The sequence below is a fragment of the Glycine max genome, chromosome 5, assembly GCF_000004515.6.
Source record: "Glycine max cultivar Williams 82 chromosome 5, Glycine_max_v4.0, whole genome shotgun sequence".
Taxonomy (NCBI): domain Eukaryota; kingdom Viridiplantae; phylum Streptophyta; class Magnoliopsida; order Fabales; family Fabaceae; genus Glycine; species Glycine max.
The window spans coordinates 39,344,002-39,370,449 of NC_038241.2; the positions used below are offsets into that span (position 1 = coordinate 39,344,002).

General features: G+C 31.1%; 3 protein-coding genes and 1 pseudogene across 3 annotated transcripts; 3 read left to right on the forward strand and 1 right to left on the reverse strand.

Moving 5' to 3' along the window:
• The first annotated feature begins 894 nt into the window (after positions 1–894).
• LOC100817717 (protein ROH1) lies at positions 895–2,762 on the forward strand. The gene has a single exon (XM_003524401.5). It carries the CDS (start codon positions 1,154–1,156, stop codon positions 2,318–2,320), a length of 1,167 nt encoding a protein of 388 aa, XP_003524449.1. The 5' UTR covers positions 895–1,153; the 3' UTR covers positions 2,321–2,762.
• Positions 2,763–3,288: 526 nt separating this feature from the next.
• Positions 3,289–9,515, forward strand: LOC100817184 (monodehydroascorbate reductase, chloroplastic/mitochondrial-like; annotated as a pseudogene).
• A 2,700-nt stretch (positions 9,516–12,215) lies between these two features.
• LOC100527826 (heavy metal-associated domain-containing protein) lies at positions 12,216–14,598 on the forward strand. Its single transcript, NM_001349720.1, has 3 exons — positions 12,216–12,344; positions 12,964–13,039; positions 13,794–14,598. Exons 1-3 carry the CDS (start codon positions 12,339–12,341, stop codon positions 14,120–14,122), a joined length of 411 nt encoding a protein of 136 aa, NP_001336649.1. The 5' UTR covers positions 12,216–12,338; the 3' UTR covers positions 14,123–14,598.
• A 5,104-nt stretch (positions 14,599–19,702) lies between these two features.
• On the reverse strand, positions 19,703–22,461 carry ACS1 (1-aminocyclopropane 1-carboxylate synthase). Its single transcript, NM_001249929.2, has 4 exons — positions 22,143–22,461; positions 21,855–21,986; positions 21,569–21,729; positions 19,703–21,116 (listed from the first exon to the last, which is right to left on the reverse strand). Exons 1-4 carry the CDS (start codon positions 22,311–22,313, stop codon positions 20,126–20,128), a joined length of 1,455 nt encoding a protein of 484 aa, NP_001236858.1. The 5' UTR covers positions 22,314–22,461; the 3' UTR covers positions 19,703–20,125.
• Between the last annotated feature and the right edge of the window lie 3,987 nt (positions 22,462–26,448).

Below are 26,448 nucleotides of genomic sequence, written 5' to 3' on the forward strand. Positions count from 1 at the left end.
TTATATTTTCTTTTTACACAAAATATTCAAGTACAATTTACTTTTCTTTTTAATAGTTTTCTCTTTATAATTCTTTATTTTTATTTTAAAGGCTATAATAATTAGATTTGTAATCTAATGACTTTATTAGTGTTTGATTAAAATTTATTTGAGAATTGGAAGATATTTAATAACCTTTTCCAATGGGACACCACTATAAAAAAATGAACCCTTTAACTTTTAGGCACACCAATAAATATTTTATGTTTTTATCATTATTTTTTATTTTATTTTTCTCATCTTGTCTTCATTTTGTTCTAATGTGTTTTTAACTTCATTACAATAATATGGAAGATAAATTTTGTTTACTCATTGTTTGTTAGTTGTGATACTTAGACCGGACAAATTTCCATATTTGATGGCCGATTGAACAAATATTTTTATTTTACTTCATTAGACTTGATTGGGATAAATGAAAAAAGAATTTTTTTTATCTGAAAGATTAAGATAAAAAAAATATGATATGTAATTATCACATAAAATGTAATCTTATTTTACTTATAATTTCTAATTAATAAAATTAAGGCTATGGACTTAATTTCAACACTATAAAAACTTCTATTTTATCCCTACTATTTATTCATTTACCTCTTACTTGAGCATTACAATATTTTTTGTAGGTATACCTACCACTTTATTGGAAAGAATTCAAGAGAAACATCTTTTAGCCAAAAACAACATGAACGCTAAATATATATTAAAAAATTACTAAAAAACTTTAGTGCAATTTTTTTTTTTCAAATTACATAAAGTGAATACCTTTATTTTTTTTTTTAACTTGAATGATAGTTGTCCAAGACTCCAAAGGACTCAACTCAAATATAGGCCGTGCGTTAATTGTGTTGGTGTCTAGTCACAAATGTAAATGAAACGGCGGGTAATTAATGAGTCCAATTCTAGTGTTGTAATTAAGCGACATAGGGAGGGGCATGGTGGGGAAAAGGATCGCAAAATACCGAATCAGCGTAGACCAAAAAAAGAAGAGAAACGGTCTGGTCTGAGGCCATCCCTGACCTTAAAACTCGCAATCATAAATAACTTCCAAAACTGTCGCCTTTATCTTTTAATTCTTCCTTTTCTTTCTTCTCTTCCAAAACAAAACTAAACAACAAAAATGCCTGCAACAACAGAGAACAACCAAGGCTCATTCCTCGGCCGAATAAGCATCCGCAGAAATCAAGTAATGTCCATGGACGGAAGCCACGACCAAGAGGTGGAAGACCTGGAGCTTTTTCAGAAGCACGTGGGAGACCGCTTCTCGGAGCTCTTATCCTCGACCAACACCTCCTCCGGCGACGCGCTTCTCTCCATCGCGTGGCTCCGCAGGATCCTCGACGAGTTCCTCTGCTGCGAGGCCGAATTCAAAGCCGTTGTCCTAATGGGCCGCGACCCTTCCCAGATCGCGAAGCCACCGCTGGACAAGGTCCTCCCGGAGCTCCTCGACCGCGTCGTGAAGTCCCTCGACGTCTGCAATGCCGTCACCCTCGGACTCGACGCCGTCAAGAACCTCCAGCGCCTCGCCGAGATCGCCGTCGCCGCCCTCGACCAGACACCCCTGGGCGACGGCCAGGTCCGCCGCGCCAAGAAGGCGCTCTCCGCCCTCGTCGCCGCCATGCTGCACGACGACAGCAATGCCGCCGCCAAGGGAACCGAACGCACCCGGTCCTTCGGGCGGCGCGCCGGAAACAACACCAACAGCGGCAAGTACAAGTCGCTGTCGTGGAGCATGGCGAAGAACTGGTCCGCGGCGAAGCAAATCCACGCGATGATATCGAATCTGGCGGCGCCACGTGGCGCGGAGTCCTCGGGATTGGCGCAACCGATCTACATGATGAGCAGCGTGTTGGTGTTGGTGATGTGGACTCTGGTTGCGGCGGTACCATGCCAGGAGAGGAATGGGCTGGGGACTCATTTTCCTCTGCCGAGGCAATTGGGCTGGGCCCAGCCCATGATAGGCCTGCAGGAGAAGATCGCGGAGGAGTGGAAGAAGAAGGAGAAGAAGGGGAACGTGGGGTTGTTGGAGGAGATGCAGAGGATGGACAAGCTGGGACAGTCCCTGGTGGAGTTCGCAGACTCCTTTCAGTTCCCAGCCGAAGCGGAGCGTTTGGATGAGGTCAAGAAGCACGTCGAGGAATTGGGGGACATTTGTAAAAAAATGGATGAAGGCTTGGAACCTTTGCAGCAGCAGATTAGAGAAGTCTTTCACAGGCTCGTAAGGAGCAGGACTGAGTTTCTCCTCGTCTTGGACCAAGCTGGCATGTTGTCTACACCCGCTCTTTAACTGCTACACAATCGTGCAGAGGAAACAATTTTTCTGTTTATTTAAATTAATAGAAATCGTGCTTGGATTAGCGATTTCATTGAAATTTTATAATGTTAAACTAAAATCATCTTTGGACTGACGATTTTGGCTATTCATTTTTAAACAAATGTTAATTTAAAATGGGCTTTATTTTTAAAATTTTGCATAAAATTAGGGCATTTAAATTAAAATTAAAATAAAACTTATTTTAAGTTGTGATTTCAATAACAAATTTGTGTAATTCAAAAACACTTGAAATGGATGAACAAAATTTTGTTCTCAACCCTTAAAATGATCGATATTATAATGGTAATTATCCATATAGGCACTAAAATATATTAAATGCCTTGTAATATTTTATCTTCTTTACATGCTTAATTAGTTAGTGTATGTTGTTTAAGTTGTATTAAATTTTACTCATTTATCGCTTTATTAATAACATATTACTTTTTTCTTATATTTTTATAAATTAAGAAAGTTTATAATCATTTGTAATTTTATACAAAAATAAAAGTCATTTAATTTTTTTTATATAAAAAAACCAAAATCGTGACTACAAAGACGATTTTTATTCAAAATTATAAAATTATATTGAAATTGTTAATCCAAGCACGATTTTACTTTGTTTAAGTAAAAAAAAAAAATTGAAATTGTGTTCACATGCACGATTTCTTTGGTAGTTCTTAAAAAAAAGAAAAATTAAAATGAAACTCGTGTTTGTAAGCACAATTTCTGTGCATGTGAAGTCGTCTTTAAACATCGACTTACCTATTATCGTAATTAATTCAAAAACTAGCCATTTCGGTAATTTCTTGAAAAAAATTACAGTCGTAAAAAGGCCCACGACTTTACCTACTTACCCACTTTGACATTTTCGCATAGAGAATCTCTTGAATGACCTACTTTTAGCATTCTTTCATCCATAAGTAACATCAATCATCCTTATTTATATTGACATAATCACAACAAAACAAAAATAATGAACCAAAAAATGGTCGATGCTATTCGAACGTCAAGGTTGATCTTCACACGGCGAAGTGTCCAGCATGGAAACAAAATGAAAATTATGCCATCGTCCTCTACGGCGTCGTAGTACTGTGTTGGGTAGCAGAAGAAACAGGGCGATACGACCTCCAATGGAGAAAACGCAACACAATCGCATAGTTCATGCCTTCTCCTTCGACCTCTTATAGAGTCACCTTAACACTATAAACGCATCCATGCCTTCTCCTTCAGGTACTAAACTTGTAGTGCAAGAGTATTTGATTTGATTGACTGCATAACTATCCCGCAACAGTTCGCAGACTCACAATGGCCGCAATATCCAACTCCTTATCACTTAAGCATAGTTTCTCTCTCCTTCTTCCACTTCCATCAAATTCACAAGATGTTACGCCAATGAGAATCGCCAGTACACCTTCTACTCATATGATACGACACCGTTTTTCTCTCTATTTCAATTTTAGTTAATTATTACGCGGCTTTGAATTTTTGTTTTTCTGATTTCGCAGGTACGTGATGCTGCGCGCACTTTCGTTGAGCATGGAATGGCCGATGGTCGTCTCTGTATTGTAACCAAAGAGGTGCTCTACTTTTTCTAGCTTCACTCTGCCAATTTCTGTTTCTTTACACACGCATTGAACGTGATATATTTTTCTTCTTGTTGTTTATGATTTTCAATTGATTTCGATGAATCAGCCTTATGCACCTTACGAGCGTCCCGCTCTGACGAGAGCGTATTTGTTCCCGCCGGATAAGAAACCAGCACGCCTTCCCGTAAGGATTTTTTCCTCATTTACTCAAATATTCTGAAATTATACAAAACTAAGATGCAGTTCTTTAGGTGCTTTTAGTGTTGCTCTCCAATCAGAATTGTAGTTTAATCTGTGTAATAAAGGTTTGCATTAAAGGTCAACACAGGACTACTGAGGTAAAATTCCAATTCTAATCAAAGAATAACACTAAAAACACCTATGGAACTATATCTAAGTTTTGTCTAAAATTATGTTATCATGCTATCATTGCCGTTCCGTATTGTTGTTCCTCGGCTTCACATTGTGGTATCTTGCCAGTGATACTTGCTATATTGCCTTCTTTAGGGTTTTCACACTTGTGTTGGATCCGGTGGAGAGAGGCAGACTCCGGAGTGGTATAAAGAGAATGTGATAGAGGTACCCTCTTTTACACCCTTGGAATCATTTTGCAACTGATTTTATCAGGGAAGATGTTTAAAAATCTAAGAGTGGAAAACTTGTCAAGATTGTTTTCGTTACACTGTTAAGTGTACATGTGATATAATGGGCATATGATTGCTCAAAATAGAATAGTAAAGACTTCATTTAATGTAGCCGTGTGAGGCAGGAAACAGTTCACATACTTTCGCTTCTCATCCATTAATGCTATTGAGTTGCTGTTGATTTTCCTGTCCAGATGTTGTATGAAGATCCAGTAAAAGATATTGATATTGAAAAGCATACATTGACAACAAGTTCTGGAAAACTTCTGAAGTATGGTTCGCTTATTATTGCTACAGGATGCACGGCATCAAGGTATCAGTTTGTTTACATTAGTTTATTAGTTTATGTAAGAAGTGGTGCAGAAAATCTGAGTTGTTGACTATCTTGCTGTTAGGTTTCCAGAGAAGATTGGGGGAAACCTACCTGGTGTTCACTATATTCGGCATGTTGCAGATGCTGATACACTAATTTTATCATTGGTAATTCATTCTACCCTCTAACATGACTTGTTTTTCCAATAATTTGATTGATTTTTACATTTGAGTTGGAGAATCTCTGGCAGTCCTTACAATAATTTGATATATTGGTATTCAAATTATACTTTTTTCAATATAATGTACATAGTTTTCCCTTTAAATATATTATTGTGTCATGATCTTTCTCAAGCATTCTTTCACACAGCTTGAGCAAAATTGCAAATTCTGTATATTTGCTGCTATGATTACTTTCTTGAAACATATTGACTAATATGTTTACAGAAAAATAAATAAATTAATCAGACATGCATTTTGTTCCTGGTTATGATTTGTTTCTTTTGTTTTTAATTTCCAGGAAAAAGCAAAAAAGGTTGTAGTTGTCAGAGGTGGTTATATAGGAATGGAGGTTGCTGCTGCAGCTGTTGGTTGGAAACTTGATGCAACAGTATGTGTTTTTCCAATATCCTTTTTCAATATCTTGTTTCTGGTTCAAAATGCAAACTTCTTGTTCTGACCTCCATTATTACCTGTTAAGGTGTTCATCTATGCTAACAGAAATTCTTCATTTTGGTCCTCTGCATAAAGCTTTGATAAGTCTTGCATTAAGTATGTATATGTTGAATAGTGAAATAATAATAATAATTGAGACATTTAGGTCTTCCTAGTAACTTAATTTGTTGAATTGCCTACATTACATCAGGCATGGCATGACCAAATGACTTCCTTTACTTTACTGTTTATGCCTATTCACATTGCTCTACCTAGGAGCCTGATTATTATCATGCTTTCAGCCTCATTTCCTCTAATTTATGGTTCAAATCTGGATAAGCAGCTGTGACTAGGACATATAGGAGTTAAGACATAGGCAAGGATACCTTGAGAATCCAGACATATGTTGTCATTAAACTCATATCTATACCTTTAAGATTAATTGTCCTTATGTGAAGTTTTTGACCTACGGACTCACTAATATGTGTTACCATAAAAAGTAGATCATATTTCCAGAAGATGACCTTTTGCAAAGACTGTTTACTCCTTCTCTTGCTCGGAGATATGAAGAACTCTATCAAAAGAATGGAGTCAAAGTCTTGAAGGTATTTCCTCCTTCCCTGTTCTTCTCTCTTTCTTCCCATTATTGTAACTAGTAAGTAGTAATGCGTTTGTATGATTTTGTGTTTGTGTGCAACAGTGCAACTATTATATTCTCTAAACTTTCCTCCCTTTTCTCTATTTCTTTTGAATCTTAAATTCACCAGGGTGCCTCCATAAAAAATTTGTAAGCTGGTTCTAATGGACATGTAGCTGCTGTGAAACTTGGAGATGGATCTATTTTGGAGGCGGATACGGTAAATTATATTTTATTTACTCTTCAATGTCTGGAGGTCATTTCTTGTTAAAAACATACTTTAGTAATACCTGAGTTGTTAGAGAAAGCATGGAGATTTTAGCTCTACGTTAGACAAGAAGGAGAAGGCATAGAAGAATTAAAAATTACTTTTTCCTTCTGGTTCACAGGTAATTATAGGCATTGGAGCAAGACCTGCTGTAAGCCCCTTTGAGAGGGTGGGCCAGAATACAGATGTTGGTGGTATACAGGTGAGGTCAATGAATAACAATAACTTGCCAAAATTTAAAAAGATGAGGAATTGCACGAATATTTTTTTTTTTTAGTATCACCAACAATAAGAGTCTTATGAAATCCATGTTTTGCATGGCCGTCTGTCTCTTCCCCCTTTTTGGTGAAGCATATGCAAATCATCAATTTTGGGAGACCATGTTCTGTTTGTTAGAGATACACATTTGCAGATGAAATTTGGAAGGAGGCCAAAATAATAGGTTGAACAACTTTGTCTAAATGCGTCAGTAATTTGTATTTCAGGTTGATGGTCAGTTCCGGACAAGCACTCCTGGAATCTTTGCTGTTGGTGATGTAGCAGCTTTTCCTTTGAAGGTACACTATTATTACCTTTGCTTGAGTTGAGTTTTGTTATGTCATTCTAGGAGCATTCACGGTTTGGTACTTTGATTTAGATAGATCTTTAGGCAAAAAAAAAAAAAAGTCACTTGATCTGATCATTGAAGTAAATTATGGTTTGGTTTGGATCAATTTGAATACTATATCTAATCCAATATAATCTTTTACAGTTTGGATTGGATTGGTTATGTGGTTTTAGTTTTTGTTTTCTAGAGACAACGCACGTTAATAAAAGATCAAATATTTAATAAATATAATAAAAAAATTATTCAAAGCATTAAATATCTAGCTGTATGTCACAACATGGTCCAAATTGTAAATCAATAGTTAAAAATAATAAGTTTTCTAAAAATATAAATACATGTTCATACATAAACATAACAATATTTTTAGAATTTAGGCTTAAGGCCTAACTGAATCTCACAAAATTAGCTTATTAGATGAGGTCTTTCCAAGCCTTATAAGGACTGACTCCATAGGTTATATCTCTAGTTGATGTAGGATTTTATCAAATACATATAACAAATTATTACTTCTCTTGTAGACTTAGACTTGTCACTCCGTATCTAATATTTTGTGTCTTTTAGTTCTATTTATCAAAACATATTCTTCAGTATAAAGCATATAAGTTATATAATAAAAAAGAACAAGAGATACGACAACAATTTAATAATTTCAAGAGATAAAAATACAAATTTCAAGCTAACTACTAAATTAATAAACTTATGAAATATTATTATAATCAAATGTAATTTAGTTAACAAAACTTTGAGAAAAATAAATTGGTATAGTAATTTCAGAAATGTCTATTTATACAAATATGAGTAGTATAATAATTTCATAAATAAAATTACATATAAACATACTAGTTTGGCTTAGCATGGGATTAGATTGGTTTTGGAAATCACATTGGAAATCCAATGCAATTCAATAAAGAAAGGTTAAATTATTTCACTTTATTTGCTCTTTGGTTATTTTATTACAGACTCCTTAGTTTGGTTTTTGTAAGTTGCATTGGATTGGATCAGTTATAAACATATTTTCTTCATTTTTTATGACATTTGTGTTTCTGGAAAACTGGACAGATCTATAACCGTATCTCTCGAGTTGAGCATGTAGATCATGCCCGTCGCTCTGCACAGCACTGTGTGAAAGCATTACTCAGTGCACAAACTCACACGTACATTGGATAATATGTTCCTTCAATTTATCTTTGGAGTTCATTTTTTTTTTCTGCCCTTGCTGATTTAGCTGAATTTACTTGATGATTTTCAGGTATGACTATCTTCCATACTTCTATTCAAGGATTTTTGAATATGAAGGAAGCCCTAGAAAAGTGTGGTGGCAGTTCTTTAGAGACAAGGGCAAGTATTAGTTAAAAAATAAATAGCATTGCCTTACCTTTTCTTTTCTTTTAATTTTTGAATTTCTCTCCTATTGCTCTTACTGCTTATTTTTCTTTGGACAGTTGGAGAAACAGTTGAAATTGGAAATTTTGATCCTAAAATAGCTACCTTCTGGATTGAATCTGGTAATGGATTTATATTTTTTTTTTTAAGTTCCCCTCCTTTTGTCTAGATATGTGGGTTTTGTGCGAGCTTATGGGGTGATGCTTGAATGCATCATGTGTATCTTTGAATGCATACATGTGCTTGTTTGATCTTTGAATTGCAGTTGCTAAGAATTTTATTACTTGATGCTGCACAGGTAAGCTGAAAGGAGTTCTTCTTGAAAGTGGGAGCCCTGAGGTACTTTCCACTTTTTTTCAACATTTACAGTGTAATAGATATTAGAATTATTATATATACATGTATTATACTTACTAGTGTTTTGAAACCAGCAACAGTAAACTGGTCAAGTATTTGGTTCAAATAAATCACCGGCTTGGAGAAAAATTGGTCAAAGAACCCTAAAACCAGTGAAAACCAGTTTACAACGGGTCTATGAAAAATGTTTGATAAAACATTATTTTAATTTTTTTCTTTTAAAAATGAAACATTAATCTAAAATATTAGTCATTTTCTTTTTTATTCTTGATGTTAACTTGTTATTGTTAATGAAATTGTTGTTACTTATTGAAACTTGAAAAAGAAAAAAACCGTACTTATTTCTGTTGCCCTTGCCTGGCTCTTGTAAAGAGAAAACCTAATGGTGAGTTTTTCGTTTTTTTAACTCAGGAATTTCAACTCCTGCCTAAACTTGCCAGAAGTCAGCCTCTGATTGATAAAGCAAAACTTCAAAATGCAACTTCAGTAGAGGAGGCCCTAGAGATTGCTCGAGGATCCTTGCAAGGCGAAGCTGTTGTCTAGTACAGACCTTGGTTAACATCATTCTGTAATTTATCTTCTTTTACGGCCAGATTATGAGTGACTATCTGTCATCATCTGAGTAGGGATTTCCCCTTTGAGAGAGAATAATTTTCATTATATTCTCTCAGTCACATGACATTATTAACGGTTTTAAACTGGAATGCCTAATTTGGATTTGATCTGGTGCCATAAGGTGTCCATGAATTTTCTCAATAATTTAAGATACCCTTTGCCTTTACACGTTACTTTTATTGTCCAGTGATGTGATTTTCGTTCTTAACATGCTACCTACAACCCTTCTTTTGAAGGGAATTCTGTCTGCAGAAAGAGTTAGTCTCATTTAAAATTTCTAGCCTGGACCTAAAAAGGCATATTTTCTCTTGTAATTTTTAGTTCAAAGGCCTTATAAATGCCTATTTAAAAAGTAAAACTGAAAAAGTTTTATAATGTATACATGAGCCCTTGATGATTACTATTATGATATTTCAAACAAATCCTTTTTTTTATTAAGTATCAAACAAATCCCTTGGAATTCAAATAAATGAATTTGCCTCGACACTGAGTTTTATGACGTACTAGGAGAATCTGTCTCTCTAAAGTAAAAGTAAAATACAGTTAATAAAAAAAATGACAGAATAAAAAAAATTAATAATATAAAAGTAACGAAAAATTAATGTAAGTTAGAAGGAAAATTTAAAATTTAAGAAGTGATTTAAAGATAAAATTGTTCAATAACATGTGTACATCAAATATGATAATTTCTATTATTAATAATTATAAATTAATACTTATAGATACATGAGCAGGAATAAACCTCTGCTAAGCAAAGTGGAGACATGTGCGACTACTGCGTCCATAGGTAGAACTAGTATTATTTAGTGTTAGGTTTTTATTAATTTTTATGACCCTTAACTTTATTTTCATCATATTAATTTTTGCTATTATTTCTTCATGTAAATTAAGAGATACGATCTTGTTTCACTATTTAATTTTTTTTAATTCGTCGTTGCACATAAGTATAGCACTGTTGTCGTTTTAAAAAAAAAAATATTGTTCCAAGAGTAACCTCAACAAAATGGTTTCAAAACTTGCTGGTAATTCTTTATTAATAAATTATTTGTAAGTATTTTTTTTAAGTCCTTGTGAATACTGTGAGACCTTAAAATAAAATAAAAATATTTCCCCTATACTTCTTATTGAAAAATATTAAAATCAAATCAAATCTCCTTTTGGTAACATTTATATTTTATAATGCACAAGCTTAAAACTTGTTCTCTTAACTATAAAATAAAAAATTTTAAAAAATTAACAATTAAAAGAGAGAATGCTGATCTTTAAAATAATTTGTTTAATAATGTATCGTTTTCAATAGCAGAGGCAGCGAAAGAGACGAACGATTTTAATACCATTTTCTTTTAAATCAGAGTATTAAAGGCCATCATCCTAAAGAAACAGAGCTTAATAGTTTGTTTATTTTCTATATCTGAAGGTGCGTGCGTGCCTTTTTTCCATTTATGAGAAAAATTCCTCCAGAATAACTTTTAGCATGTGTATATATTCCATAGAATAAACATTTATTTTTGTCTATTTTATAATAATTAAACATTTAAATATATAAATTATATTATAATTAAATTTATAATAATAAATATTTATATATATACACATTATTTTTGAATTTGCAATAAATAATTAAAATTAATATAAGGTTATTTTTAATCGTTCATAATTTATTTTAAAAATTTATTAACATTCAATTTAAACATAAGAGATAAAAAACATAATATACCAAAAAAGATAAAGTGATAGACAGTTAAAAAGAAGAAGTATACATATAAATCTAAAAGAAGGTTAGATGAGAATCATGAGATGATTGACAGAATATTTTTTACTAGCTGCAAACTAATACATGAAATGGAAATTTAAATTTGAGAAGATAATCATTGGATATGTGAATCAATGAGTGTGAAATTATTATTGTTTAACAAATAATTTTAAGTTTGAATATGTGCATATATTTATTTATATTAAACATACTTATTAGGACGTTTAGTAGAGGATTTTTTTTTATTTTCGGAAATCATGATTTCAAAAAAACTAAAATCATAGGAATCATAAAAATACATTTGGTTAGTACTAATATATTTATTAGAAAATAAAGTTTTCTATGTTTAATTACAATATAGTCACTTTAGATAGTTAAAAAAAAATATTCGAAAAAGTTAGATTCCCGACCTTTGCTGTGGTAAAGTTTCTGTGGAAAAATAGATTAAATTTGATTCCCAGAACTTATAGTTTTATAAAAATCTTTTTTAATAAATGCATAAAAATATTGGAAACATAGTTTCTTAATTTTAAGATTCATCGATCAGAAAGTAAATTTTTACCTCTATCAGCAACATCTCCTTAAATAAAACTTTATTACTCACAGAGATATCTTGTGACTTGAGAAAAATTGTTTTTTAATGATACCTATATACGTATAATATGTGTGTGTGTGTGTGAAAGAAAAAAAAAAGAAAAATGTCAAATTACAAGTATAAGGACTAGGGAGTGAGAGTCTTGTATATCCTAATCTTATACTATAAACTATAAATACAAATTCTCTTCTTAATTGTTCTTTAATTCTCTTAGAAAACCGGGGATATAGCGTGTAGAGCATGCAGCATGACGCATAATAGGTCATCTATAGCAAAGACGAAAGACTTGGTCAAGGCTAGCTTTCCTCTTGAAAGGTCAAAGAAAGAAAAATATTTGTTTGGGAGGGGCCAACTCTTGCGTCAATGGTTTATTGGTTCCTTGCTGAGCACTCTTATGAACTAAGAAGCCACTCGTTTGACTTGTGTTATATAACATCCTTGCCACAAGGGTGAAGTTGCATTGCATATTTCTCTGCTTCTTCCTTCTACATCACCTTATTCCTCTTTCCTCTTCATTCTCTTCCCAAATAAAACTATAATCAGTCTTCAGTGATCGTCAACACTTAAGACCCAAGTGTAAATGAAGGTGAAATTTCTTCATCTTAATGACACTTCAGTTTCTTATATATGCAAGAGCACACCACTTACTCTCTATTGTTATATGTTTTTCCCTTTCATATATTTATGTCCCTTTCTCATGATTCTTTGGTTCTTCATTTAAACAAGAAAGACCAGTTCAATACCTCTTTTTATCTTTATTGTTTAAGTAGATTTTGATATTTATATCCCCCACCCTACTATGTTTTATTACTATGATACCCATTTTCTAATTTGTTTCATACATATTATTTAATTCAACTATGATAGTTGGTCCAGATTATATCATAGTATATATCTCCGTTACAATATAATTTGACATCTCTTCTTCTCCTAGCTTAGCTCCATTTTTTTTCAAAAGAAATTAAAGATTTCATAAAAAATAAAATAAAAATCAAGCTAAACATGTTTTAATTAGTCATTAAGATCGGTCTAATGATGAGAGGGTTAGATAATATGAATAGATCTTAAGTTCAAACGTCGCTGCCGCCATTGTAAAAAAAGAAAAACACGTTTTAGTAGAAGTTTTGATGTTAATTGGTGATTGTTATTTATTTCCAGACTGCTTCTATCGTTTCTCTAAGTGTGATCCTTTTGTTTTGTTGCAGAAAGTGGTGGTGAAGTTGAATTTGCACGATGACAAAGCAAAGCAAAAGGCCATGAAGTCGGTTTCTAGCCTAGCAGGTATTGATTTAGACTAGTCATATAAAACCTTATTTTCATCGATGACTTATAGAACTGAAATTCTAATTTTGATCAAAGAATAATAATAAAAGCACATACAATGTTGTATTGGGACCATAGGAAGTATTCAATATATAAAAAAAAGGATTTGGAATGATTTTGTCCACTAATTTGTGAGAATGGCTTTCAATAAACCAAATTGTCGGTTAATCATAATATTCTGAAAACCAAATTCTCAATATAAAAAGAAAAAAAAAAGATTTAGTCACAGGAATGGATGTTTATTTTGTTGCTACTCACAACAGTGAACCTTAATTACTAAATGGACGGCTTACAGATATTTGTTTATTAATTTCTTAAATAACTTGTACTTTTATAATATAGTATTATTTTTGTTTCATTCTTTTTTTTAATTTTTTTCCTGTTTTGGTCTTATTAATAAAATTATTTTGATCCACGTCTCCATTAAGTAATGAAGTAGCTAACACAATGATATTTCTAAAATAACAAAGACTAAAAGAAAAAATTTCTAATGTAAAAGTTATATTAAAATTTACAATTTTACAGGAACCAAAATAATAATACAAAGATTAAAATGAAACAAAAAATGGATTTTTTTTAAGAGGATTGAAACTAAAATAACTATATATTACAGAGATTAACAATTTATTTAATCCTTTTATTAATATTTTTTCCTCTGCTTCTATTTAATTATGCAAGTAAGATGATTTGTATGTCAAATTTGAATATGCAGGCATCGATTCTATCTCCATGGACATGAAGGAGAAGAAACTGACTGTCGTGGGTGAAATAGACCCTGTCGATGTGGTGAGCAAATTGAGAAAAACTTGGCACCCAGAAATTGTAACTGTTGGGCCGGCAAAAGAGCCAGAGAAGAAGCAAGAAGACAAGAAAGACGAGGGCAAAAAAGATGACAAGAAGAAAGATGATGATAAGAAGAAAGATCCAAATCAACAAATTGAGGAGCTTGTCAAGCTCTACAAAGCATATAACCCCCACATGACCACATACTATTATGTTCAGAGTGCGGAAGAGAACCCAAATGCTTGTGCTATTTGTTGACTCTGATGTTTGAGAACAATAACAAGTCATGTTAATTATTGGTGAATTTCATGGCACCAGAGACATATATGAACCCAAGTCATGAATGCTTTCTGTGTAAATTATATTTTGGGTGGTTGATTGAGACATCTAGAGGATTAATTAATGGTGTATCAAAATAGGCTATGAAGGTTTTGAATGCATAATAAGTAAATTCATGTGTGAATTGTGGAAATATGCACATTATTGTGCTATGTGTTGCCAATATTTCTCATTTAAAATTGTGTCATACTTGTCAATTGGGACTTTATGTAATGTATTCATGAGAGAAATTGGACTCTACTTTATGTATAGATGATGCTGGGTGACCGTAACATTTTGGACCGTTTTTCTTGGGATAAGGTTGAATTGTTGAGCACAGGGTTATATCATCTAAATCAAGATATGATGACGATGTTAAGGATTTTTATATTCAGAAGATTAAAGTATTGACTCATGATTTTAAATTTGTTGGCGAAACTGGTGGCCTAATAATATCCAGAGGTAGCTTGCGGCTGGAAGCTTGTATCCTTGATTAAGAAGTTTTATGGTAGGGTTGCCTCAACAACCAAAGGGTAACTTGAAATGTTATGTAGTATTTATTTTGGTATAAGCCTGCACTTCGTTTTCTAAATATTTAACATAATAATATATTCAATACAAATAGTGGCGTATTACTGATTGATGTATACGTTTAATGCTTAAATATTATGTAGTATATAATGAAAAGCTTAAGACAATTTAGTTTAAGAGTATATTTTTATTTTCATTGTTTTTTAAAGTAAAATGAAAATAATGTGAAATAAAAAAATAAATGATATTTGCTCAAATTGCCGTAAGAAAGGGGTAGAAATTGCCGTGTGACTTTGATTTTTTGTGGCAGTGTTGCTTCGTAGCTTGACCCATTTACTATAACCAAAATAAAGCTTGAGCTATTGGTTTGTATGGTACTACATGCCACAGCTGTATCACACCCATTGTCCAATTATTTTTAAAGAAAGCATTTATAATCGAGTAACTATATTATATATATATTCACACCTCTGTATATCAAACACTATTAACGTGTGTGTGTCACAGAGAGATATTAAAAAATATATATGGTAGTGATGAGAATCTTAAAACTATTCAAATACATGTATATATGATGACAAGTAAGATAAAACCGTATTTATAATGAGAAATAAGATCAAATCGTTAGTGAATATCCTTTAATAAACGATAATAGATATATTTAATAAGGTTTAAGAAGAGAATGATGAAGACCTAAAGATAGAGACATTAAGATAAAATATGTTCATGTCAAATATGTTTTTTTTTTATAATTTTTTTTGTTGTAAATTTGGTCCAAACCGTTTTGAAGACCATGTTTATTTCTATTTTTTTGTTTAGATTATATGTATGGATTTCGTTTTCAATAAAGAACCCGTTGATCTTTTGTGGATATTGTATGAGAATTTCTTTTTGAGTTTATTTTTGAACCAATGTAAGACTTATCAAATTAATTCTTGTAAGTCTATTTTAACTTATCTTTCCTATTTGAAAGTGCATCATCTAAACTCGTATCAAACTCTCCACTCCTAATCACATGTAAATGTTGATGCTCCTCATTCTATCTTGTGCTTTGGCTAGTTTGGTGATGTACACAATACAGAAGCATGAGAATGTGGTCTGGTATCGTTGTAATTAAATCTAACACAATAATCCTGAAATAATAAAATCTCTATTATTAAATTGTAATAGTATTGACCCTTAATCTGTTCAGCATCTAGCGACTCTTCCGGTGCATTAGGAGGTCAGAAAAAATTAAAATCATTGAAGTATTGCATCTAGTGTGACCTTGAGCACTCTCCATCCGATGTATATCTAACCCTGAAAAGTTAGCTTCTAATTTTTTTTTGGTCTATCTTATATTCTTGACGTTGACAAACCACCTCCTGTTGGAAATATTTAATAGTAAACAAATTAGCTTTGTGTTGTTATATGGAAGGATAAAACAAAATAAAATTAAGAAAATATATGAAAGACAAAAGAAATACAAGAATGGAATTTATAACGGTAAGCACACACATTATAAGTATGTTATTGTTGGTTTTAATATAGATGATAGGTATTTCATATAGGATGTAATTTTGTTCAAGTTGGGTGAGATTAGTATAGGTAATAAAACTCTTGTTCTAGGCATTTAATATAATTTCTAGCTTAGTTTCAACTTAAAAGTTACTTATAAGTAAAAGTTAAAAATGAGAGCTTAAAATAAAAAGTAGAAGCTGTTTGTTAATTTTATTTTTTTTAACTTAAAAGTTTGTTTTTAATTAAAAGTTGTTTGGTAAAAAGTTTTAAAAAATTTAAAATTTTAAGAACTAGTTATCTCAACAAATGAAGTATATATATATATATATATATATATATATATATATACATTAAAAATATTGTGCTAAATTAATTTAATTTACATAAAATTATTTTAGTGATAATAAAAATACTATATATATATTTAAAACTTTTACAGTAATTTTTAAAATGTGTAAATTTTCTTTAAGTAATAATTTTTATTTGAAGAAGTTTTCGTTGTGCTTTGAATTTATTTGGCGTCAAATCTTCGTGAGGTGAGCTTTTTTGGTACATTGTGAGCTGAGCTTAACGCAAAAAATTACCGGTAGTTATCATGAAAGCATACCTACGATTGGACCGTATTGGAACTTATTACGCATGTTTTTTTACCTCCTAAAGTCACACATTTCTAATTAAAGACCCAAAATTAACAGAGACACAAAAACAATATATAAAATCGCAAGCAAATAAGAAGGAGATTTATCAATATCAAAAGAATTTTCAAGATTGAGTTTCACACTGTGACAATTAATGGATTGGTTGTTATTCTCTGTATGCTATGATCGAATTCAATTTTGAAGGTGAATTAATCTAGGATAATCAACGTTCTCTATTGAGATATGAAGAACATATTTAATTGAATTAAATTTATACTAACATGGTAGTTAAAAAATTTAATCAAACCTTTTAAAGCTCTTTGTTAATCCAACTTTTTTTACGGCAACTATTACTAGAGGAAACTTAAAATAAAGCATAACGGAAAAAACTCATAAACATCGCTTAAAAACTTAATAGGCTAACAATTAATTATTAAGTAACATCAAAATCATAACTAAAACACTAAGACAATAGGAAATTTTCCAACTGCATATATTAGGACTTGAAATAGAAATATGTATGGCAGTCCAATCAAAATTTTAATTACAAGCTTTCTGATAAGCTGTTAGTTTTAGGTGAAGATTTTGGTAATCACAAGTAAAACGAATTATATCAATCCCCTGCTTACGTAAAAGATCCTTCAACTATTGGAACTGAAACCTTTTTTTGTTAATGAGCAGATACAGCCATCTATGATGCAATCCTTTTTAAAATATGTTATCCCTATTATAATAAGGGTCTTCTTAAGTATTCTTAGAATATTAGTTAAAAAATTAAAAAGAAAAAATATTTACTGTATAAATCATAAAAAAATATGAAAAAACAATTTTTTATTATTTTAAGTTTGTTAACTAATGGTCTTTAAGACATTTGTTAGTATTTATCTTATAATAATTAGTGGGGATTTGATCATCAAACCTAATTAAATTCATGGCATGAAGAGGCAAGCATCTAAATGCAAACTAGCTAAGGTCACATCTAATTATGCCATGGTTTGCTTTCAGTAATTCCCGAAGCCTGCAGGGGATACAAAGTGATGTCCCTCATTTCGGTATTTCCAACCAACGCCAAACTGATCTTTAATTCCTGCATCAAATCTTATCCGATCGATGAGTTTGTCGGCTTTTTAACCACACACAATTTTTTTTTTCAGAAATGATCAATTGAGAGTAGTTTTTCAAAAATTATCCAATCAGGTTGTGATGGGCATGTAAGATTCTATGATCGATGTTGAACATCAATTTACAACTTCTGAAGTTATTATTTTTTTATTTTCTCTAAAAAAAAGTCATAAATATTTTAATGACTTTCACCCAACGTCAGTCATTTTTTTAAGAACTTATTTAAACATTTACAATTTAAGTTTTTTTTTAATGTCAACAACAAATAATTTAAGTTTTTCACCTAACGTCAGTTACTTTTATTAATTGTAAAAGGAAGTTGTGACTTGATTCATGACTTTTTTTGTTTTTTTTTTTCATTTTACTATTATTGTTCATGTATTTTTTATTCTAGAGATGTTTCATTTTGTTTTAAATATTTTTAAAATATATTTTGTTTTAAAATTTTCTTTATAATGCTATTTTAATTTATTTTAAAAAGTGCTAAATTATTTTTTATTTCTAATATTATAAATTATTATTTGTTTTTTTATTCTTTTTAACTTACGTAAAAAATACTTAAATTACAATAAAAAATTAAATAAAATTAAAAAAAAATAAAGAACTAAAGTTGTGGAATAACTTACTACTTCTTTATGTAACATATTAAAAAATTATAATGAAAGTGGTGGAATAAGTTACAACTTCTTTATGTAACATATTGAAAAATATACTTAATACTAATGTTGTGAATCTGAACACTCCTTCAAAACTGGTACGACACGAAAAGAAAATCATAAATTGGTATTCAACTTTGACTAAAGGGTTGAGCATGTCAATCATGACTTATCCGGATGATTTTTTAAAAAGTTCTCTTAATTGATAATTTCTAAAAAAAATTGCCCGACGATGATAAAAAAAGAAAGAAAGAAAAAGAAAAGAAAGTATTACCTCTTAATTAGTTACATATCTGGTTAAGTCTGCTTTTGACATTGTAATACTATAAACGGTAGAGATTTGATTCTGTTTTTATTCCATACCATTTGCACATGTCTTTTGTGTATACTCTGCTAAAGGAGCTACCTACGGCGGCATTTTAAAATTGTAATATCAAAAGGCACAGGCGTTATGTGTAGAAGGCAATGCAAAGGAGATATGCTTTTCTTCTTTTTAAAGTAAAATACAATTTCCTTTCTTGTAAAGGCTTAAATTATATTACTCTCTTTTAGTATTTGAAGAATTTCACTCTTCTAAGATATTTGCATGCATTACACTTTAATTTACTTTAATGTAGATGAACTTTCAGGAATGTTTTTTTCCCTAGTAGTTTTCAACATCATCAGCCTTTAGTTTTGAACTTATTATCTACTTTGAGATTTTAATCTATAAATTTTGAGTAAAGTTTAAAAATCAATAACATTGATGTATAAAAACTCATTTCATTTTCTATAGACTTACAATTTGAACTAGTTATCAGTGGGGACATCAAAAGTTGCTTAAAAAATTGAAGTATTCCTGAAATTGAAATGAGCAATTGAGAGAATCTTTTACGTGTTTAAAATCCGAAGTCTCGTCTTTGTGTTTAACAAATGAAGAAGAGAAAAACATGTAGGAGTCTTTTGTACAGAGTGGAGTATTTCGAGCTATTCTTTTCCATTCAAGAATCGTCAACGTGTCCTTAAATAATAACTGAGAATTTGGCCAATGGAAAACTTGCTTGTTTTTTTTTGTCACTGCAATATCAAATTTCCTTTTGTCTCAAAAAGAAAAGAGGGTGGGTATTGAAGACCCTCTATTAACAATTTATTGATCATCGACCTTACAATTGCAGTATAAGAATACAGACTTCTTCTGGACTCTTCTAATAAACCAATAACCTTACAAACATTATAAACTTTTTTCACCTTGAACCCATTATTTGGTAAGTGAAAAAAGAAAAAAAAAATGCCCCTAAAAATTGAAGGGGCATGTTTCCAGTAGCACAAGTTCTATGACGCAAGGCAAAGAGACTTCGATGTTGGTAACAAAAACAATATCAGGCATTGCCTGTTACTGCTGTTAAAAATAACAAACTCAAGCACTTTATGTACCTTGCCAAAACAACAAGTCAAAGAGCCAAATAATCATCATATATCAGTTACTTCTTCTAGAGGGTTCAGAGAAATATGCCAACTCAAATTGTGGCTTTAACCAGAGGTGACTGAGGTATGGGGGAGTGAGGTGACATCATGATATCATCAAACCTTCTGGTTTTGAGGCTCAACCTCAAGTTACTGTGCCAACAATGTTTCTTGTTAGGCACCATGATCTCCTTGTTTTGAAGCACAAAGTTACGAATTCTTTGCAATGCAATTTGCACAGCCATATCATCCATGTTGGCATAGCACACCCTAAACCACCCTGGCTCAGTGCAATGGAAAGAGGAGCCAGGTGAAACATTGATCTTAACCTCATCAATGATCACTCTCCAAAGCTCCATTTCAGAGTCAAGCGTTGGCTTCTTGAGAAGTTGCCTTAAATCCATCCACACAAAGAGACCAGCATTGCTTTGCAAGCACTTTATGCCAACTTTGGCCAACCCCCCAGTGAAAACTCTATGCCTTTGTGCCAGCCTTTTTGCACTCTCTACCAGAAAACTTTCCACAAACTCATCATCATTTAGCATTGATGCTAAAAGATACTGAGTCTGTGTTGACACCAATCCAAAGCTTGACATTTTGCGTGCACAATGGACCACAGCATCATTGTAAGAGTATATGATGCCAACTCTGAAGCCAGGGAACCCCATATCCTTTGAAAGACTATAAACAATGTGAACGAGGTTGCGGTCACATTCGATGTCTGTGTCTTCCTCTAATATCTCAGCAATGCTTATGAAACTGGGGTGGCTAAAAACTGTTGCAGAGTATATTTCATCAGATACAAGGTGGATACGCTTCTCGTTGATGAAGCTCATCACGGTTCTTAGTGTGTTTCTGTCCATGACTGTGCCTAATGGGTTTGATGGATTGGTGATGAGCAAGCCCTTTACTCTTATATTATCCTCTTTGGCCTTCTCATACGCATCTTCCAATGCTTGCTTTGTCAACTTGAAATTGTTTGAGCTATCGCACATAACTGGAACAAGTTTAATTCCTGTTCTCCACCTCAAATCCCGGTCAAAACTGCACAAGGAAATTCAGCTTCTTATTAGAAACAAATATTAACATGTAGATGCAAAAAAATTTTAATATATACTATATGGCTAAATATCATACAATAACATGATTAAATCAAATAATATTCATGGCCAAATTGCTATTCAATTGTGGGGTGAATTTGACTTTTATTTAAGGATTTTTTTATGTTTGATATGATCGTTGACTACTGCAATAGATGAAGGTTGAAATTGCAAAGTAGTGCCATCAAATCTCATTATCCTGGTTTCTAATCCAGAATTCCACTTTGTGGGGGCTATACGCCCTAATGGAATGTTAAATTAATAGAAAGGCAACTCAGGGGAGATCAAATTTACTTTAATTGAAAAACGTAATGACGCACGTAAGCCATACTTCATCATTGTATTCTAAATTAATGAAAAATGAAAAAGGAGGGTGAAATTGAATTGAATACTGACCCTGGATAATAAGGAATGGGCACCAAAAATGCGTCACCAGGGTCTGCCAAACAAAAGGTAGTGACTTCGTGTGCTCCAGTTGCTCCACCGCTCATGACAATACGGTCAGGATCAAACGTGACTCTGTTTCCTCTTGTTCTACCCATGAATTTAGCCACAGCCTGTGCAAGTTTTCAATTCACCTTTAATTTGTGTATAAAATATTATCACTAGTTGAACTCAACTTGTTAATTTATGGATAAAATGAGTGATATGATCAAATTTCACATATTATTATTGTACTCACATTTCTGAACTCGGGCAGACCATGATAATCCTGAAAGTTAGCTATGGCCCTGAAATCATTTATTCCTTCTGGTGTGCAAATGGAGGCCTCTGGGTTATTCAGTATCCAATCTTCAACCAAATCAGAAGTAAGCTGCAAAAATTTAAGATAATTGAATTAATTAGAACTAATTAACATGGGAAAATAATTAAATAATATGTACATATACTATTATTCTCCAAATTTATGCAATTGTAGTAAGTAGTCAAAATTGCATGACTTTGGAAAGAAACTTTATATGCTATATACCTGATTCTCAGCAAGACCCATTTGGATAACCCCGTTAGGATTCTCTTTGGGATGAAAGGGGTTTTCATCATAAGCCTTCCATCCATCAAAGTATGGTGATGCTTCACCATGTCCATCTCCGATGACCATCTTAGACAACAATTGAGTTTGGTCCACATCCATCAACCCCATATAGTCTATGTTTAATTGTCCTTAGAATATAGTGTAGCAATTCACCAATAAAAATAATATAGTTTAGCAATGTAATGAAATCCAAGTCAGGAAGGGAAGCCTTTTGAGTGTGGTTAGAAATATGCTATGAATAATTTTCAGAGGAAATGTCTAGCAATGAACAACAACACCGAGAGGGGTGCTTATTTATAATGTAGTGCACAAATTCACCTTGACCTTCAGAGACAGGAATCTCTTTAGTTCAAATTAAATGAAGGTTCCCACGAAAGAGAGAAGAGTTCAACATCAGCTATGATGCTTCTTTGGTTTGAAAATTAGGCAGTAGTTGGTACGCAGACTAGCCCCACTATTAATTAGAAATAATGATTGTCCTAGTGAGTGAGAGCTAGCAAGATGCCACTTGTAATATTTTTGTCAACCCAACAATGGGAGAAAGAGAATAGACTTTGTGCACACGCTTACATAAAGTTTAGTATTCAACTCCAAATTAAGTTGGTATACAATCATAACTCTTACACGTATATTTCTTTCTATTTATATATTTTTTATATAATTATATTTAGTTTCACTTCATTATTATAAATTTACACTGGTTCTATTAATCATTACACTATAAAATATAAATGATCTGGTCCTTATTATTTTACAAAGAGCCATCTTTTATCTTATTTTTTATGTGTTTTCGTCATTATTCAATTATTATTTTATATATTTTAAAATTTAAATTATTATTGATCTTCAAAATTTTGTTAATATATTAAAATTTATTTGTCAAATATTAACTTTAATTAATTTTACATGTTGCCTTTTGTAGCAAAAAATTTCCATGTCAAATATCAGTCACTTTTTATAATTAATTTTCTTAAATATTTTAAAATATTAATTTTCTCTAAATATGAAGTATCTATAATTTTATACTTACTAATTTGAATTAATTTTTATCTTATAGTTTTAAATTTTCTCTTATTGTTTATTTTTTAATTTTAGGGTAAATTATATTTGCGTGAGTTAATAAAATAATTGTTAATGTTATTAATTGTCATAAATTTCAATATGCTTATAAAAAATAGTATAGTATCATAGTTAATAAATTAGAAACTAAATTAAGCCATCTTAGACAATAAGAAAATTATCAGTGAATAATATCATATGTTATGCATAAAAAATTGATAAATGTTAACCAGTGTCCTAAGTGCATTGGTTAAAGAAATTAAGGTACATTTTTTTTATTGAAAAACAAAAAATTATGTTATCCGTGATTTTTTTTACATTCTTATATAATTTATATCATAAATATTTTTTCCTTTTAATTCATTGATCAATATAACAAGTCACTAGTTAGAGACCTAACAAATTATCTATATGTGTTTGAACATTATTTCATAATGTTTTCATCAATAATTAAGATTGCCTACTTTATTATTATTAACTTTTGATGAATCTAAGTCTAACTTATTATGTATGGTGGTGCGTGCAAGGCTAGACAATAGGTGGAATAATAGCTCAAGGTTATAGAGCGATTGGTTATGACTGAAAATAAAACTATTTGTTTATATAAAAATGAAGATAAGAGTGTTTTAAATCTAAATTAAAGAAAAATATTAAGCTCCATTTTACTTCAAAATATTTTGTTTTGAAATTTACATTCAAAGAACAAAAAACTGAAAACTCACTACTACCTTTAAATTGTCGTTACGATAACTTATTGCATGTTTTGATTTAGATAGATGTTATTGTTGATGAAGAAAGACATGCATACTAAAGATACTTTTTCAATCAGCCACGGATGTGATCCGCAGTCATTATCATCAATATATGGAGGGATTGCACACGCACACACACAAAATAGATTTAGATTTGACGTACTTGTAAAAACTTTTTTCCCCATATATTTCGTCAAATACAAAATATGCCAAAATAATTGTATGAATTCTATTAAGATAATTGTATATATTAATAACATAGTGAGAGAGTGTTAAAATCTCTTTCCCCCATATTTGGAGAAGACGTGTATCAACATTAAATTCTTCGTGGTATTAATTCCATGTCCCATGAGAAGAGACTATTACTTAATCATGTTCGCTACACCTCCACTCGCAAGTGAACTAATTCTATATACGCGGAACTAACTCTATACTATACACGTGTGGCAGGAAATGGAATTAAATTTTTCAGTGCACAAAATATTTGCTGGCAAAAAGTGTCTATAAATTAATGTTTTATCACAAAACTGAGTTTGGAGGTTCCCATCACTTAAACCTAACAAAGTAGTATTTGTTGGGTGCCAGGCATGTGCTGCTCTGGTCGGCGATGGAAGGAGTTGGAGTGGGGACTGAGGGCCGTTCATATAACTATTATTTTGTTTTCTTTCCAATATAGAGGGAACAAGATGATTATGGAAATAAATAAATAAATACCCATATGGAAACTGGAGTAGTTGAAGTGACTAACTTTTGGTTCTGTTTCGAACTTCCAAATCAAATGGATGATTTATCAAACTTCAAACAACCGACCAAAATAATCTCAAGCATATAAAACATGTTATCGACAAATAGAATCCCATAGACTTATTATTTTTCTATGCTAGTATTATATTAGATGAATCTCTTGGCATATACTCAGTTTCATCTATATATATATAAATATTTTATGTGAGAATGAGAATCATATATTTTAAATATTAAATTAAAATGAAAAATTAAAATTAAAATTATTTTAAAATTAAATTTAAACCTTATTTGATCATAAAATTTTTAAAAGATTTATCAAATAAAAAATTAAATATCTTAAAAATTAATTTATGATATTTTAAAATATTTCAAATTTATTATTTCCATGACCATCATCATTATTATGACTATTTTCACTACAACTAACGACAAACACAACCATCACCATAATCAATCCTTAATTGTCACCTTCACCAACATGACTCTTGTTATCATTATTGTCACCAACCCATCACTAACACTGTGACCAAGCACAATGATTATCGTTATCACCACCAACATGATTGTCGTTATTATCGTCGTCACCACTATCAATGGGTCATAGTAGTAGTTATGATGTAGATTAAATTTTTCATATATTTAATCTTTTATTTGATAAATAAAAAATTTATGATTAAATGAGTTTTTAATTTAAATTTAAAATGGTTACAATAGTCATTTTCATAAGATAGCTTATCTATATATAAATATATACAACCATATATTTTGGCGTGGAAATAGCGGAAAAACAATAGGGGCGCGTGTAACTATATATAAATCATAGACACGTTACAATAAGATAAAAATCATTGATTCAGCAAAAAAAATATATAATTACCAATTTATTGTTATTTGGAATTATTTAATTTCTAGAAAATAATTACTTTTAATTTTATTATCTTGTTCGTTTAGATAAAAGTGAAATTTAACAATAAATTAGCTTATAAAAGACTCATGTGTAAGGATATATTATAGATTCTATATATGAAAGTATAAAATTATTTATATTCTTTGGTATAAAAAATTACTTTTGAAATATTTAATTAATTCATAATACAATATAAGATTAAGAAGTGATTTAAAATTCAATCCTTTCCACCAGTTCATTCTCCTTAATAAAAAAAGTTAAAAGTAAGTCCAAAGTAATTTTTTACATTATTCATGTTTCAACTATAGAAAATTCGTACATTGAAGGACTCTTTAGGGATATAAAAAATATTCATATATTTTCACCTTGTATGATAAACGTGGGTGATTTTTGAGATTGATGTATCGAATTTAAATCTTTGAAAAAACATTGTTATCATGATCTATCATATTTATGGTTTATCGCATGTATCACATTCACTTGGAGAGAAAATATTTAGTTTAGTAATCTCTAGAATTATCTTTGTTTGACTTTCTATTTATTAATGTATTTTGTTTTATTAAAACATGGACCGGATGTATGACTTAATACAATTTTCTCTGTGAGCCCAATTTTAAATTAAATTATCCAATTGGATTTTGAGAATCAACATATGTGTTTATATTCAATCACAATAGGTAAGTGTGTTGAGTTTATGTGTAGGACCTAATGAGTCTGATATTCATGCTGATTAGATATTAGATTACTTGTCTATTTTGAAAATAATAGAATTTTCATT